The sequence below is a fragment of the Borostomias antarcticus genome (genome assembly GCF_949987555.1).
Source record: "Borostomias antarcticus genome assembly, chromosome: 2".
Classification (NCBI taxonomy): domain Eukaryota; kingdom Metazoa; phylum Chordata; class Actinopteri; order Stomiiformes; family Stomiidae; genus Borostomias; species Borostomias antarcticus.
The window spans coordinates 40,930,837-40,945,836 of record NC_140235.1 but is presented as its reverse complement, the minus strand read 5'-3'; the positions used below and the strand labels follow the sequence as shown (position 1 = coordinate 40,945,836).

At 48.2% G+C, this 15,000-nt stretch overlaps 1 protein-coding gene across 1 annotated transcript in view; it reads left to right on the top strand.

The window, feature by feature from the left end:
• Window positions 1-15,000, top strand: part of rabgap1 (RAB GTPase activating protein 1) — a 66,794-nt gene that overhangs the window by 15,244 nt on the left and 36,550 nt on the right. The window contains exons 7-13 of the mRNA XM_084455648.1: window positions 3,646-3,803; window positions 7,409-7,519; window positions 8,271-8,337; window positions 9,806-9,908; window positions 10,371-10,540; window positions 11,189-11,357; window positions 14,811-14,904. Of these exons, the coding sequence (XP_084311774.1) occupies window positions 3,646-3,803; window positions 7,409-7,519; window positions 8,271-8,337; window positions 9,806-9,908; window positions 10,371-10,540; window positions 11,189-11,357; window positions 14,811-14,904 (872 nt within the window). The remainder of the gene's footprint in view (window positions 1-3,645; window positions 3,804-7,408; window positions 7,520-8,270; window positions 8,338-9,805; window positions 9,909-10,370; window positions 10,541-11,188; window positions 11,358-14,810; window positions 14,905-15,000) is intronic.

Here is a 15,000-nt window from a genome sequence, read left to right as displayed (position 1 = left end):
CACTAGGGCTGTCAAAAAAAAATCGAAGTTCGAAATATATTCGAATTTATTTAAAATAAATAAGTTCGAACCTAAATTTGAGAATTCGAATATTATTAATAATTAATATTATATATAAATTGTATGCAGCGAATCATGTTCATGCACGAAAAGTTCATTTCCTGCGCGCCAGAAATACGTTTGTTAGTGAGAAAAGTGAAAATGGAGGAAGAGCTGGTCCCATTAGCTAGCAGTAGGAGCCCTGTTTGGGATTTTTTTGGATTCGTGGCCATCAATGGCGAGGTCAAAGATAAGAAACGGGTTATATGCAAGCTCTGCAGAGCAAGCGTGGTATATTCCAATACCACAAGCAACCTGAGGAGCCATATGACGGTGTCCCACCCGCGGGAATGGAGTAAGAAAACGAACGAGGAGCCACTGGCTAAACAACCGAAGATGACAACATTCTTCCCTCCAACTGCCAACCTCCCCCCAGTAAAGCAAGAGGCGATAACCAACAAAATAGCCGAGTTTATCTGCAAGGACATGCGTCCTATAAGTGTTGTTGATGGTGAGGGATTTGCCAATTTATGTAAGGAAATGGAACCGCGCTATAAAGTTCCTTCTCGGGGGACGGTGACCAATAGGATAGTGAAACTGTACGACACCACATGCGCAAACCTAAAAACTATTCTTAAGGACCAGCATGTGGCCCTAACCACGGATGGCTGGACCTCGGTTGCCACTGATGCTTATGTGACAGTGACAGCTCATGTACTGTCCGATGAATGGGAAATGCAGGACTATGTGCTGTCAACGCGCGAGTTGAGAGGCCGGCACGATGCGTCACACGTCAGTGATGCAATCTGTGAGTCCCTGGCTAGCTTTGGCGTTAAACGTGAATCAGTGCTTTCAGTTACAACAGATAATGCGCTAAACTACATAAATGCCATCAAAACCCATATGGGAACCACACACATCCCCTGTGTGGCTCATACAATAAATCTGGCCGTGCGCAAAGGGCTTGACATCAGGGCAATCGATGTCCCACTCACCAGACTAAAACAAACTGCGGCCCATTTCGCGAAGTCTCCCACTGATAGCTGCCTCCTACGGTCCAAGCAGGCCCTGCTGGGACTCCCACAACACAAACTCATCAACGACTGTCCAACTCGCTGGAATAGCACCTATGATATGGTCTGCCGCGCATCTGAACAACAGGCGGCTGTTGCTGCAGTTATTCTGGAGAAAAAAATATCCCGCCTTGAATTGACAACAAATGAATGGAGAATGCTGGAACAAGTTAGAGAGGTTCTGAAGCCATTCAAGGTGGCAACCGAAGCTTTGTCAACGGACAAATACCCCACAGCATCCGCTGTATTGCCATTGCAGCACATCCTTCTGTCACAGCTACGAAAACCTCTCCCTGATGAACTCCCGGCAGTGCGAGACATGAGGAAAAAAATGACTGAAGATCTCGGAAAGCGGTATAATAAGGAGGATGAGAGCGAAACGGTCCTGCTTTTAAATGTAGCAAGCTACCTTGATCCTCGCTTTCACAAACTAGTGCATCTGTGTGATGACGAGAAGGAGAACGTGTATAGTACTATTCGGGCTGAGATTGCTCTCGCACGAGCCGGGACAGAGACGGAGAAAGAGACGGAGAGAGAGACAGCTGACCCAGCACCACTCACTGCGCTGTCCGCTATGTGCGACCTCTTCGGGGAGACATACAGGGAGAATGTTGCACCTGCCCCCCAGCCGAGTACCCTCTTAGAAGAAGAGATGAAACGCTACCAGAGCGAGACACCACTACGAGCCGACCAGGATCCACTCTTGTGGTGGAAAACGACAGGCTCACTAAAGTACCCAAACATTGCTCAGCTAGCGAGGCAGAAGTTGGTCATCCCTGGCACTTCGGTGAGATCAGAACGGGTGTTTTCCTCCGCTGGAAACATTGTCAACAAAAAACGTTCTGCCCTGGACCCGGAGCAAGTGGATCGTCTCGTTTTCCTTGCCAATAACCTCCAGTGATAGCCTACTTTCGGCTCCAAATGGACATGGACACCTATTTGTTGTTTTAATCAGTACCATAGGCTGGCTACTCAACCCACACACTGACATGTAGGCTAAGTTAAAAGTGCTTATTTAGTTATAAGTCCAACAACGACATTATTGTTTAGTGGTGATATAGCCTAGGCTAAACAAGGCTATGCCTCTCTGTTCTCAAGAGTTCTATACAATTGGATGATAAAAGAAGAAGAAAAAAACCTAAACAGAATGTAATTTAGGTTTATGTTTTAGGGTAGCCGTTTGAATACTTTTTGTGTTAAGAAATAAACGGGGGTTTCCTATTTATTATTTCCATATTATTGTGTGATTAATAAATGCCGAGTTGTGGCAAATTACATCCACGAAAAAGTGCTTTATTCACTTGCGCATTTGGCTATATAAACTGCAGAGGGCTCATTTTAAAAATGATCTTGCATGGTTGGTAGGCTAAGTCAAGTGAATTAGAGTCACAACCATTTTGGTCCACACAGTTGATCTAAAATATGTTTATAGGCTACACGAGAGGCCCCATATGTAGGCCTCTAGGCTTTGTAGGCCTCTAGGCCTGTTAAACTAGTAAGTTCACCAACGTCCTCTATTCTACTGCCCCTTTGTGGAAAATAACGCGCAGGCCAGTTTAGAGGCAGCGTCACCATATTGCGCAAACAATAAGTATCTTATTTTTGTGAATTATGATAGAATTTTTTTTTGTGGATTTTTTTTATTTTTTATAGTAGGACCTATAATATTCGAATATTATTCGAACCCTAATAAATAAATTCGAATATATTCGAACTCAATTTCCTGGCACTTTTGACAGCCCTAATACACACACACGCCGTGCCCTGGGGTCCATGTTTGCAGAGCTCCCCATTGTGATGTGTTTACCCTGGTCTGTCAGAGCCCCTGTGTCTTCTGTCCACACACACACACACACACACACACACACACACACACACACACACACACTCACACACTCACACACACACACTGAGGCTCCTCATGTGTTTATGTCTAGTTCTGGCCCAGCTTGGCCTGGTCTGGTCTGGTCTTGTTTGGCCTGGCCTGGTCCAGCCTAGCCTGGTTTGGTCTGGTCTGGCGTCTGTGAGGACCAGACCAGCGTCTGTGAGGGTCAGACCAGCGTCTGTGAGGGTCAGACCAGCGTCTGTGAGGGTCAGACCAGCGTCTGTGAGGGTCAGACCAGCGTCTGTGAGGGTCAGACCAGCGTCTGTGAGGGTCAGACCAGCGTCTGTGCTGATTCAGGACCAGCGTCTGTGAGGACCAGACCAGCGTCTGTGAGGTCAGACCAGCGTCTGTGCTGATCCAGGACCAGCGTCTGTGAGGGTCAGACCAGCGTCTGTGAGTACCAGACCAGCGTCTGTGCTGATCCAGGACCAGCGTCTGTGAGGTCAGACCAGCGTCTGTGCTGATCCAGGACCAGCGTCTGTGCTGATCCAGGACCAGCGTCTGTGCCGAGCGCCTGAGGGAACATGAGACTGATCTCACATGGCCAGAATGGAGCCAAGTCTCCACTAATGCACTGAGCCATGAAACACTGGACGCTAATTGTGTGTGTGTGTGTGTGTGTGTGTGTGTGTGTGTTTGTCTCTACAGGTCAGCAGGATACTTTACAGCTTCGCCACGGCGTTTAGGCGGTCAGCCAAGAAGGCGCTGCTGTCGGCCCAAGCCCCGCCCCTGACGCCGGACAGCGACGTCTTCACCTTCACCGTCAGCCTGGAGATCAGGGAGGACGACGGCAAGGGCACATTCAGGTGTGCAGGGGGTCTGGGGTCAGGGGTCAAAATTCTCTTTCTTGAAGTCCATTCCAGTCTGTAAGACTGAGAAATAAAGGTCCACAGTAACACTTTATTTGAAGAGATGCATAAGACTGACATGTATTGTTAAATTTTATTTTATTTTATTTTATTTTATTTTATTTTATTTTATTTTATTTTATTTTATTTTATTTTATTTTATTTTATTTTATTTTATTTTATTTTATTTTATTTTATTTTATTTTATTTTATTTTATTTTATTTTATTTTATTTTATTTTATTTTATTTTATTTTATTTTATTTTATTTTATTTTATTTTATTTTATTTTATTTTATTTTATTTTATTTTATTTTATTTTATTTTGCAAAATCAGTTGAGAACCAGTTCTCATTTTCAATGATGACCTAGCCATGACCCTGCCATGACACTGAGGAGTATACATGAGAATGACCCAACATTTTTTTTGCATGTGAAGCAAAACGCACACGTCGGCGAATCAGGCCCACGACAGCTCGAGACTACGGACGTTATTTTCGAGAGCGTGCGAGTTAAAAATCGAAACGCCGTCGCGTTCATGCGAGCGCATGACCATCAAGGCGGTCCATTCTGCGCTAGCATTTCCATATCATAAGATTCCTTCCTGTGTCATGTCATGGTTACGACAGCGTCATGTCGCGTGATGCACACCCCTTCAAATAAAGTGTTAGCAGGTATGCCAGTGAATAACGTTTGTGTTGAGTTGATCCAGGCTTTAGGGTTCAGTTTAAGGTTAGTGCCTTAGCGTCTCCAGACCCCTACTTATCTCTCTTCTCTTATCTCTCTTCTCTTATCTCTCTCCTATAATGTGCCTCGGTCCGCTGCACTCCACTTTTTAACTGAAGAAGAGTGGGAATCTGTTTCCAGAGCTAATATCCTCCTATTTGCGGCTGTATTTTTGGCCTGTCCTCCCTCCCGATGGCATATTAAGTGAATTAGCTGCAGCTCAGATCTCTGGCACTTTCATAGGGAATATGCCCTGCGGGGAACAAGGAAGTGATTCATATAGAAAGGGCGTCTCTTTTTGTCTGCACACACATGCTTCCTCTAATTGGTTCCCCCAACTCGCTCCCCACGGAACCCCCCCCGCTTCATAAAGAACGTTATTCACCCTCTCTGTCTCTCTCCATCCTCCCTCTCCATCCATCCTCCTTCTATATCCCTCCTCTCTCTCTCTCTCTCTCTCTCTCTCTGTCCATCATTTCTCTCATTATTCATCCTCTATATATTCATCCTTCCTCCTCATCCATCTCCTTTCGCTATCCCTCCTCTTTCTCTCCATACTCTCCATCCTTCCTCTCTCTCTCTGTCTCTCTCCCTCTCTATTCCTCCTCTCTCTGTCCCTCCTCTCTCTCTCCACTCTCTATCCTTCCTCTTTCTCTCCCTCCTCTCTCTATTCCTCCTCTCTATGTCCCTCCTCTCTCTCTCCATACTCTCTCTGTCCCTCCTCTCTCTCCATACTCTCTCTATCATTCCTCTCTCTCCATACTCTCTCTATCATTCCTCTCTCTCTCCCTCCTCTCTCTATTCCTCCTCTCTATGTCCCTCCTCTCTCTCTCCATACTCTCTCTGTCCCTCCTCTCTCTCCATACTCTCTCTATCATTCCTCTCTCTCTGTCCCTCCTCTCTCTCCATACTCTCTCTATCATTCCTCTCTCTCTCCCTCCTCTCTCTCCATACTCTCTCTGTCCCTCCTCTCTCTCCATACTCTCTCTATCATTCCTCTCTCTCTGTCCCTCCTCTCTCTCCATACTCTCTCTATCATTCCTCTCTCTCTCCCTCCTCTCTCTATTCCTCCTCTCTTTGTCCCTCCTCTCTCTCTCCATACTCTCTCTCTCTCCCTCTCTATTCCTCCTCTCTCCCCCTCCTCTCTCTCTCTCCATACTCTCTCTATCATTCCTCTCTCTCTCCCTCCTCTCTCTATTCCTCCTCTCTTTGTCCCTCCTCTCTCTCTACATACTCTCTCTCTCTCCCTCTCTATTCCTCCTCTCTCCCCCTCCCCTCTCTCTCTCCATACTCTCTCTCTATCCCTCCTCTCTCTGCCCATACTCTCTCTGTCTCTCCTCTCTCCCCCTCCCCTCTCTCTCTCCATACTCTCTCTATCCCTCCTCTCTCTCTCCCTCCTTCCCCTATAGTAATCATCCCTCCCTACTATGTTGCGACAGCTTCTTCTTGTTTGCTCTAAGTCACTTCCTCGACCTCACAAACAGCTCAAGACGACACGGCCTGTTTGGTAAACAGAAATGGGCAGATTATTTTTAGAGATGCGTATATCCTGCTCATTAAAGTCTCGGTTGATTGTTCCTGGAATGTTGATCTAAAGCCACAGCTTTGACACGCTACAGGGAAACCAACGCCAGCGCTGAACACATTGGAAATATGTACATATATAATGTATAATACATGTATAATATATAGTCCATAGTGTAAATCTCCTCTGTGAGCTCAGTCAGCCGTTCTGCTGTTTACATGCAGGTGTACTACTTACTATCTTATTCATAGAGATTACCGCCGTCTGAATTTCATTTGAGGAGATTGAACACGTCCTGTAAAATGCTTGTAGTGTGTGTTTTGTTGAAGGGGTTTGTGGTTTGTAGTGCTTGTTTTGTTGAAGTGGTTTGTGGTTCGTGGCGTAGCGTAGCGGCTAGGCTGAGGTTTGCTTTGGAGAGAGAGAGGTGGCTTTGATCGTGTTTCTGCACAAACTAAACTCGTCTGATCCCATCATCACTGTTGATCTGCTGTAGAGACTGCATAAACCAAAGGGTAGACCCGGTTCTCCAGGCTTGAGTCTTCTCTAGACACGGTTCTCCAGGCTTGAGTCTTCTCTAGACCCGGTTCTCCAGGCTTGTAGTCCAGGTGTGAGTCTTCTCTAGACCCGGTTCTCCAGGCTTGTAGTCCAGGTGTGAGTCTTCTCTAGACCTGGTTCTCTAGACACGGTTCTCCAGGCTTGAGTCTTCTCTAGACCCGGTTCTCCAGGCTTGTAGTCCAGGTTTGAGTCTTCTCTAGACCTGGTTCTCCAGGCTTGTAGTCCAGGTTTGAGTCTTCTCTAGACCTGGTTCTCTAGTCCAGGTTTGAGTCTTCTCTAGACCTGGTTCTCTAGGCTTGTAGTCCAGGTTTGAGTCTTCTCTAGACCCGGTTCTCCAGGCTTGTAGTCCAGGATTGAGTCTTCTCTAGACCTGGTTCTCCAGGCTTGTAGTCCAGGATTGAGTCTTCTCTAGACACGGTTCTCTAGTCCAGGTTTGAGTCTTCTCTAGACCAGGTTCTCCAGGCTTGTAGTCCAGGTTTGAGTCTTCTCTAGGCCTGGTTCTCTAGGCTTGTAGTCCAGGTTTGAGTCTTCTCTAGACACGGTTCTCTAGGCTTGTAGTCCAGGTTTGAGTCTTCTCTAGACACGGTTCTCCAGGCTTGTAGTCCAGGTTTGAGTCTTCTCTAGACACGGTTCTCTAGTCCAGGTTTGAGTCTTCTCTAGACACGGTTCTCCAGGCTTGTAGTCCAGGGTTGAGTCTTTTCTAGACCCGGTTCTCCAGGCTTGACGTCCAAGTTCTCTGTGTTTCTTGTCTTCTCCAGCGCCGTGTCAAAAGACAAAGACAGGCAGAGCTTCAAGCTGCGTCCTGGCATGGACAAGAAGATCGTCATCTACGTCCAGCAGACGTCCAATAAGGAGCTGGCTATAGAAAGGTAACCGTCCAATAAGGGCCTAGGCCATAGAGGTAACTGTCCAATCACACGCTGGCCAGAGAGAGATGCAGTAGCATCGTCCTTAGTATGTTACTCAGGCCTGGGTTACACAGCAACGTTTTGAGAACGACAACGACAACGGAACGAGAATACGGTACGTCACCAGAACCGGCGGGACTGCCAAGCTCTATCGCCACGACGACTCACCCCGGAATCTCCCATCGCCAAGGAGACCTTTCTGTTCCGAGATATGCATAACATGTCATAACTCACTTATTATTGATAAACAATCACTTTGAAACGTCGGCCTGTTTCCGAGCTGGGCTGTCCCGGCCCGGCTGTGAGAGCGTGATGGATGGGTCCGGTTCCGTGCTCTGTTCATTCTCCCGGGCTAAGAAAGAGTCTGGAGACGCCGTCACCTCCTCGTGAACTGAGATTTCCTGACTTTGGGTCGGTTCTGGAGGTGGAGACGCGGCTGGAGAGGTTCCGGGACATTCCCTGCTCTGCTCTCGTGTCCCAGAATGGGGGCTTTCTATAAATCACCTGGATCCTATTTAGACAGTTCATCTATTGAGACATGCAAAGTTTTACACCTGACTCCATTCCTTCTCAAATACAATGTTCTTTCTCTGCTCTGTGTGTGCGTGTGTGTGTGTGTGTGTGTGTGTGTGTGTGTGTGTGCGTGCGTGCGTGCGTGCGTGTGCGTGCGTGCGTGTGTGCATGTGTGTGTGTGTGTGTGTGTGTGCGGCAGGTGTTTCGGCCTGCTGTTGAGTCCAGGGAAGAACGTGAAGAACAGCGACATGCACCTGCTGGACCTGGTGTGTATCTGGGGTTCAGGGGTCGGGGGTTGAGGGTCACTACGGTTTCTCTCAACACTCCACCATGTTACACTGTGCTATGCTCACATTATTGGATGTTTACTTGTTTTTACCTGCCTCACCTGTCACACCTGTCAACTCCATTATCAGTCTGGTCACTAGCTAAGAGTAGAGTCCATTATCAGTCTAGTCAGCTAAGAGTAGAGTCCATTATCAGTCTAGTCACTAGCTAAGAGTAGAGTCATTATCAGTCTGGTCACTAGCTAAGAGTAGAGTCCATTATCAGTCTGGTCACTAGCTAAGAGTAGAGTCCATTATCAGTCTGGTCACTAGCTAAGAGTAGAGTCCATTATCAGTCTGGTCACTAGCTAAGAGTAGAGTCCATTATCAGTCTGGTCACTAGCTAAGAGTAGAGTCCATTTTCAGTCTAGTCACTAGCTAAGAGTAGAGTCATTATCAGTCTAGTCACTAGCTAAGAGTAGAGTCATTATCAGTCTAGTCACTAGCTAAGAGTAGAGTCCATTATCAGTCTAGTCAGCTAAGAGTAGAGTCATTATCAGTCTAGTCACTAGCTAAGAGTAGAGTCATTATCAGTCTAGTCAGCTAAGAGTAGAGTCATTATCAGTCTAGTCACTAGCTAAGAGTAGAGTCCATTATCAGTCTAGTCACTAGCTAAGAGTAGAGTCATTATCAGTCTGGTCACTAGCTAAGAGTAGAGTCCATTATCAGTCTAGTCAGCTAAGAGTAGAGTCATTATCAGTCTAGTCAGCTAAGAGTAGAGTCATTATCAGTCTAGTCAGCTAAGAGTAGAGTCATTATCAGTCTAGTCACTAGCTAAGAGTAGAGTCCATTATTAGTCTAGTCAGCTAAGAGTATAGTCATTATCAGTCTAGTCACTAGCTAAGAGTAGAGTCCATTATCAGTCTGGTCAGCTAAGAGTAGAGTCATTATCAGTCTAGTCAGCTAAGAGTAGAGTCATTATCAGTCTAGTCACTAGCTAAGAGTAGAGTCATTATCAGCCTAGTCAGCTAAGAGTAGAGTCCATTATCAGTCTAGTCAGCTAAGAGTAGAGTCATTATCAGTCTAGTCACTAGCTAAGCTCTATCCATTCTCCCATCTCTCAATGTCTTGCAACTTGATTACCTAGTTTCCTTAAATTAGTTTAAATTTCGACTGAAGAACTTAGAGACAGCTTCTATAAGCTGTGAGTGCTTTTGATTCTGTCAGATGAACTGGGATTTTAAAATGTTACAGGTTTACTCTTGTTATGTACTCTAAGGTTGTTGTTGTTTTTATGTCATGTCTGTAACTGTGTTTATTTTATGTTGTTGTTGTTTTTATATCATTTATTTTATGCTGTTGCCTGTCTGGTCAGGTCTCCCTTGAAAAAAGAGATGAATCTCAATGGGACCTCCTGGTTAAATAAAGGTTAAATAACATATTAGTAAAAGCGTCTCTCTCTCTCTAGGAGTCGATGGGGAGGAGCTCAGACGGGAAGTCCTACATCATCACGGGGAGCTGGAACCCCAACACACCTCAGTTCCAGGCCGTCAACGAGGAGACGCCGAAAGGTGCAGCTGGATGTCACTGACTAGTCCTGACTAGGGATGCAACATTCCAGGGATAAGAACCAACCTCCCAACATTCCCAACCGGAATTTATGGGAATTCATGGGAATGAATTAATTACTTTTTATTTGTATATTTATTTTTATACTAATTATTATTATTATTATTTTTATTATTATTATTATTATTATTTTTATTATTATTACTATTATTATCATCATCATCATCATCATCATCATCATTATTATTATCATCATTATTAATATTTATATTATTATTAGTATTATATACTATATTATATATTATTAATTCCTGTTAATTCCCATTGGAAGTATGTGAATATTCCCAGAATTTTCCAACCCCAGTACTGACATGGACAACAGGTCCATGGCTGATTATCTCTTCTCTGTGATGATGGTTGCAACTGCGATCTGTCCCTCTGATTGGCTGCGTGGTGTCGGACAGACAAGTTCATGTACATGACGACGGCGGTGGACCTGGTGATCACGGAGGTGGAGGAGCCCGTGCGCTTCCTGCTGGAGACCAGGGTCCGGGTCTGCCCCCCCAACGAGAGGCTCTTCTGGCCCTTCAGCAAGCGCAGCTACACTGAGACCTTCTACCTGAAGCTCCGACAGGTCAGTCACACACACACATGCACGCATGCACACGCACACACACACACCTTCACACTATACACCTTCTACCTGAAGCTCCGACAGGTTAGAGACACACACACACACACACACACACACACACACACACACACACACACACACACACCTTCACACTATACACCTTCTACCTGAAGCTCCGACAGGTCAGTCACACACACACACACACACACACACACACACACACACACACACACACACACCTTCACACTATACACCTTCTACCTGAAGCTCAGACAGGTCACACACCCACACACACACACACACACACACACACACACACACACACACACACACACACACACACCTTCACACTATACACCTCCTACCTGAAGCTCCGACAGGTTAGAGTCACACACACACACAGACACACGCACACACACACACACACACACACACACACACACACACACACACACACACACACACACACACACACACACACACCTTCTACCTGTAACTCAGATAGGTCAGAGTCACACACACACCTACACACTAAACTCTATCAGAAACTCCGGCCTGAAGCCAGGCTTTCCACCAGCGGCCGCTCCGCTGGTCCGGTCCGGTCCGGAATGTTCTCAGTCCCGTTCTTCCCTCCCCCCTCCCCGTCAGATGGAGCGGAAGGAGCGCAAGAGTGGCTCCGACACGCTGTACGAGGTTCTGAGCCTGGAGGGGGAGGCGGAGCGCGAGCGGAGGAAGACCACGGCCAGCCCAGGCCTGCTGCAGTCCACCTCCCACGGCTCCATGGTGCCCTCGCCGCCCGAGGATGACGAGGAGGAAGGTGAGCGACCGTCTCACGCCCTGGCGCACACACCCCTAGCTCCCACCCCCTAGCTCCCACCCCCTAGCTCCCACCCCCTAGCTCCCACCCCCTAGCTCCTACCCCCTAGCCCCTTCCCCCTAGCCCCTTCCCCCTAGCACCTTCCCCCTAGCTCCTACCCCCTAGGTCCTACCCCCTAGCTCCTACCCCCTAGCTCCTACCCCCTAGCTCCTACCCCCTAGCTCCTACCCCTAGCGCCTACCCCCTAGCGCCTACCCCCTAGCGCCTACCCCCTAGCGCCTACCCCCTAGCGCCTACCCCCTAGCTCCTACCCCCTTCCCCCTAGCTCCTACCCCCTAGCTCCTACCCCCTCGCCCCTACCTTGACGATACCAGCAGTGGCCCCAAGCCGATTTGAGACCCCTGCCTTAGACCTTTACCCCCCTCGCCTGCCTTCCTGACCAGCTCAGGGGGCTTGCGATTAGAGTGTCCGCCTTGAGACCGGGAGGTCGTGAGTTCGATCCCTGGCCGAGTCATACCAAAGACTATAAAAATGCCCGATGCCTCCCTGCTTGGTGCTCAGCATCCAGGGTTGGATTGTGGGCCAGACTAGCGTCATGTCCAGGGGATGGACTAGTACATACTAGCGTCATGTCCAGGGGGTGGACTAGTACATACTAGCGTCATGTCCAGGGGGTGGACTAGTACATACTAGCGTCATGTCCAGGGGGTGGACTAGTACATACTAGCGTCATGTCCAGGGGGTGGACTAGTACATACTAGCGTCATGTCCAGGGGGTGGACTAGTACATACTAGCGTCATGTCCAGGGGGTGGACTAGTACATACTAGCGTCATGTCCAGGGGGTGGACTAGTACATACTAGCGTCATGTCCAGGGGGGGTACTAGTACATACTAGCGTCATGTCCAGGGGGTGGACTAGTACATACTAGCGTCATGTCCAGGGGGTGGACTAGTACATACTAGCGTCATGTCCAGGGGGTGGACTTGTACATCAAGCTGCCTCACGCTACAGAATCAGGAGTCAGGCTCCTGCCCTATGGGCCACTAGGCCTGAGAAACATTGGTTCTCAAAAGGCTTTACTTACTTCAGACTTCCTCTAGGGCCATGAGAGACAAGGACAGAGTCACATATGAGACTTGAATCAGGGCAATAACTTCTAATAGGTCTGGAGCTGAGGCCTAGACGTCTGTACATGATGAGCTTTAGCGCACGCGGTGTGTGTGTGTGTGTGTGTGTGTGTGTGTGTGTGTGTGCGTGTGTGTGTGTGTGTGTTCATGTCTAGTCTAGCTCGCGGCCCAGTTTAGTCACACAGTTTAGCCGTTACCGTTGGTGTTCACGGTCTGCGTTCTCAGACGCACGCGAGGAACTCTTTCAGCGTTAGAACCGTTCTCAGACGCACGCGAGGAACTCTTTCAGCGTTAGAACCGTTCTGAGACGCACGCGAGGAACTCTTTCAGCGTTAGAACCGTTCTCAGACGCACGCGAGGAACTCTTTCAGCGTTAGAACCGTTCTCAGACGCACGCGAGGAACTCTTTCAGCGTTAGAACCGTTCTGAGACGCACCCGAGGAACTCTTTCAGCGTTAGAACCGTTCTCAGACGCACGCGAGGAACTCTTTCACTGTTAGAACCGTTCTCAGACGCACGCCAGGAACTCTTTCAGCGTTAGAACCGTTCTCAGACGCACGCGAGGAACTCTTTCAGCGTTAGAACCGTTCTCAGACGCACGCGAGGAACTCTTTCAGCGCTAGAACCGTTCTCAGACGCACGCGAGGAACTCCTTCAGCGTTAGAACCGTTCTCAGACGCACGCGAGGAACTCTTTCAGCGTTAGAACCGTTCTCAGACGCACGCGAGGAACTCTTTCAGCGTTAGAACCGTTCTCAGACGCACGCGAGGAACTCTTTCAGCGTTAGAACCGTTCTCAGACGCACGCGAGGAACTCTTTCAGCGTTAGAACCGTTCTCAGACGCATGCGAGGAACTCTTTCAGCGTTAGAACCGTTCTCAGACGCACGCGAGGAACTCTTTCAGCGTTAGAACCGTTCTCAGACGCACGCGAGGAACTCTTTCAGCGTTAGAACCGTTCTCAGACGCACGCGAGGAACTCTTTCAGCGTTAGAACCGTTCTGAGACGCACCCGAGGAACTCTTTCAGCGTTAGAACCGTTCTCAGACGCACGCGAGGAACTCTTTCACTGTTAGAACCGTTCTCAGACGCACGCCAGGAACTCTTTCAGCGTTAGAACCGTTCTCAGACGCACGCGAGGAACTCTTTCAGCGTTAGAACCGTTCTCAGACGCACGCGAGGAACTCTTTCAGCGCTAGAACCGTTCTCAGACGCACGCGAGGAACTCCTTCAGCGTTAGAACCGTTCTCAGACGCACGCGAGGAACTCTTTCAGCGTTAGAACCGTTCTCAGACGCACGCGAGGAACTCTTTCAGCGTTAGAACCGTTCTCAGACGCACGCGAGGAACTCTTTCAGCGTTAGAACCGTTCTCAGACGCACGCGAGGAACTCTTTCAGCGTTAGAACCGTTCTCAGACGCATGCGAGGAACTCTTTCAGCGTTAGAACCGTTCTCAGACGCACGCGAGGAACTCTTTCAGCGTTAGAACCGTTCTCAGACGCACGCGAGGAACTCTTTCAGCGTTAGAACCGTTCTCAGACGCACGCGAGGAACTCTTTCAGCGTTAGAACCGTTCTCAGACGCATGCGAGGAACTCTTTCACTGATAGAACCGCCATTAACATGAACATTTGAAGCGGATGACGTGGCAGTTATGGGTGACGGCCTCAGGACACTGTGCTCATGACTGGGCTGAGTTCGGACCGAGCTGGGAGAGAAGGCCTTGGTTTTCTGCCCCATCTGCTGCAAAATGAACTGAAACTCCAAGATCTAGTCACTCTGAATGAATTTAAGGGAACGGTGAAATCTATAGAAACTATTGATAATTGTAATGGTTTTAATTGACATAGGATTTTATGGCTTCCCTGCACTTTTCCTCTATGGCACTTTTGAGCTTTAAAAAAAATATATTTGTGTTTTGTGTGTGTTTGTGTGTGTGTATGAAATTCTTGGCCAGGTCACTCTTGAAAAAGAGATTTAAATGTCATTGGGTCTCAACCTGGTTAAATAAAGGCTAAGGAAATTCAATTAATTGATTAATTGATCGCTTAGTCTAGAGCTGTCTGGGGCTCCGTCTAGGTCTGGTTCTGGGTCTGGTCTGGTCTGGGTCTAGATCTAGGTCTGGGTCTGGTTCTTGTCCTGGTCTGGTCTGGTCTGGTCCTGGTCTGGTCCTGGTCTGGTCTGGTCCTGGTCCGGTCCTGGTCCAGTCCTGGTCCTGGGTCTGATCCTGGGTCTGATCCTGGTCCTGGTCCTGGGTCTGATCCTGGGTCTGGTCCTGGTCCGGTCCTGGTCCTGGGTCTGATCCTGGGTCTGCTCCTCCTTTCAGATAATGACGAGCCTCTGCTGAGCGGATCGGGGGACGTGTCCAAGGACTGTGCTGAGAAGACCCTGGAGACATGGGGGGACCTGCTGTCCAAATGGTGAGACACACACACACACACACACACACACACTCAGGGACACAAGCACACACACACACACACACACACACACACACTCACACACACACACACACA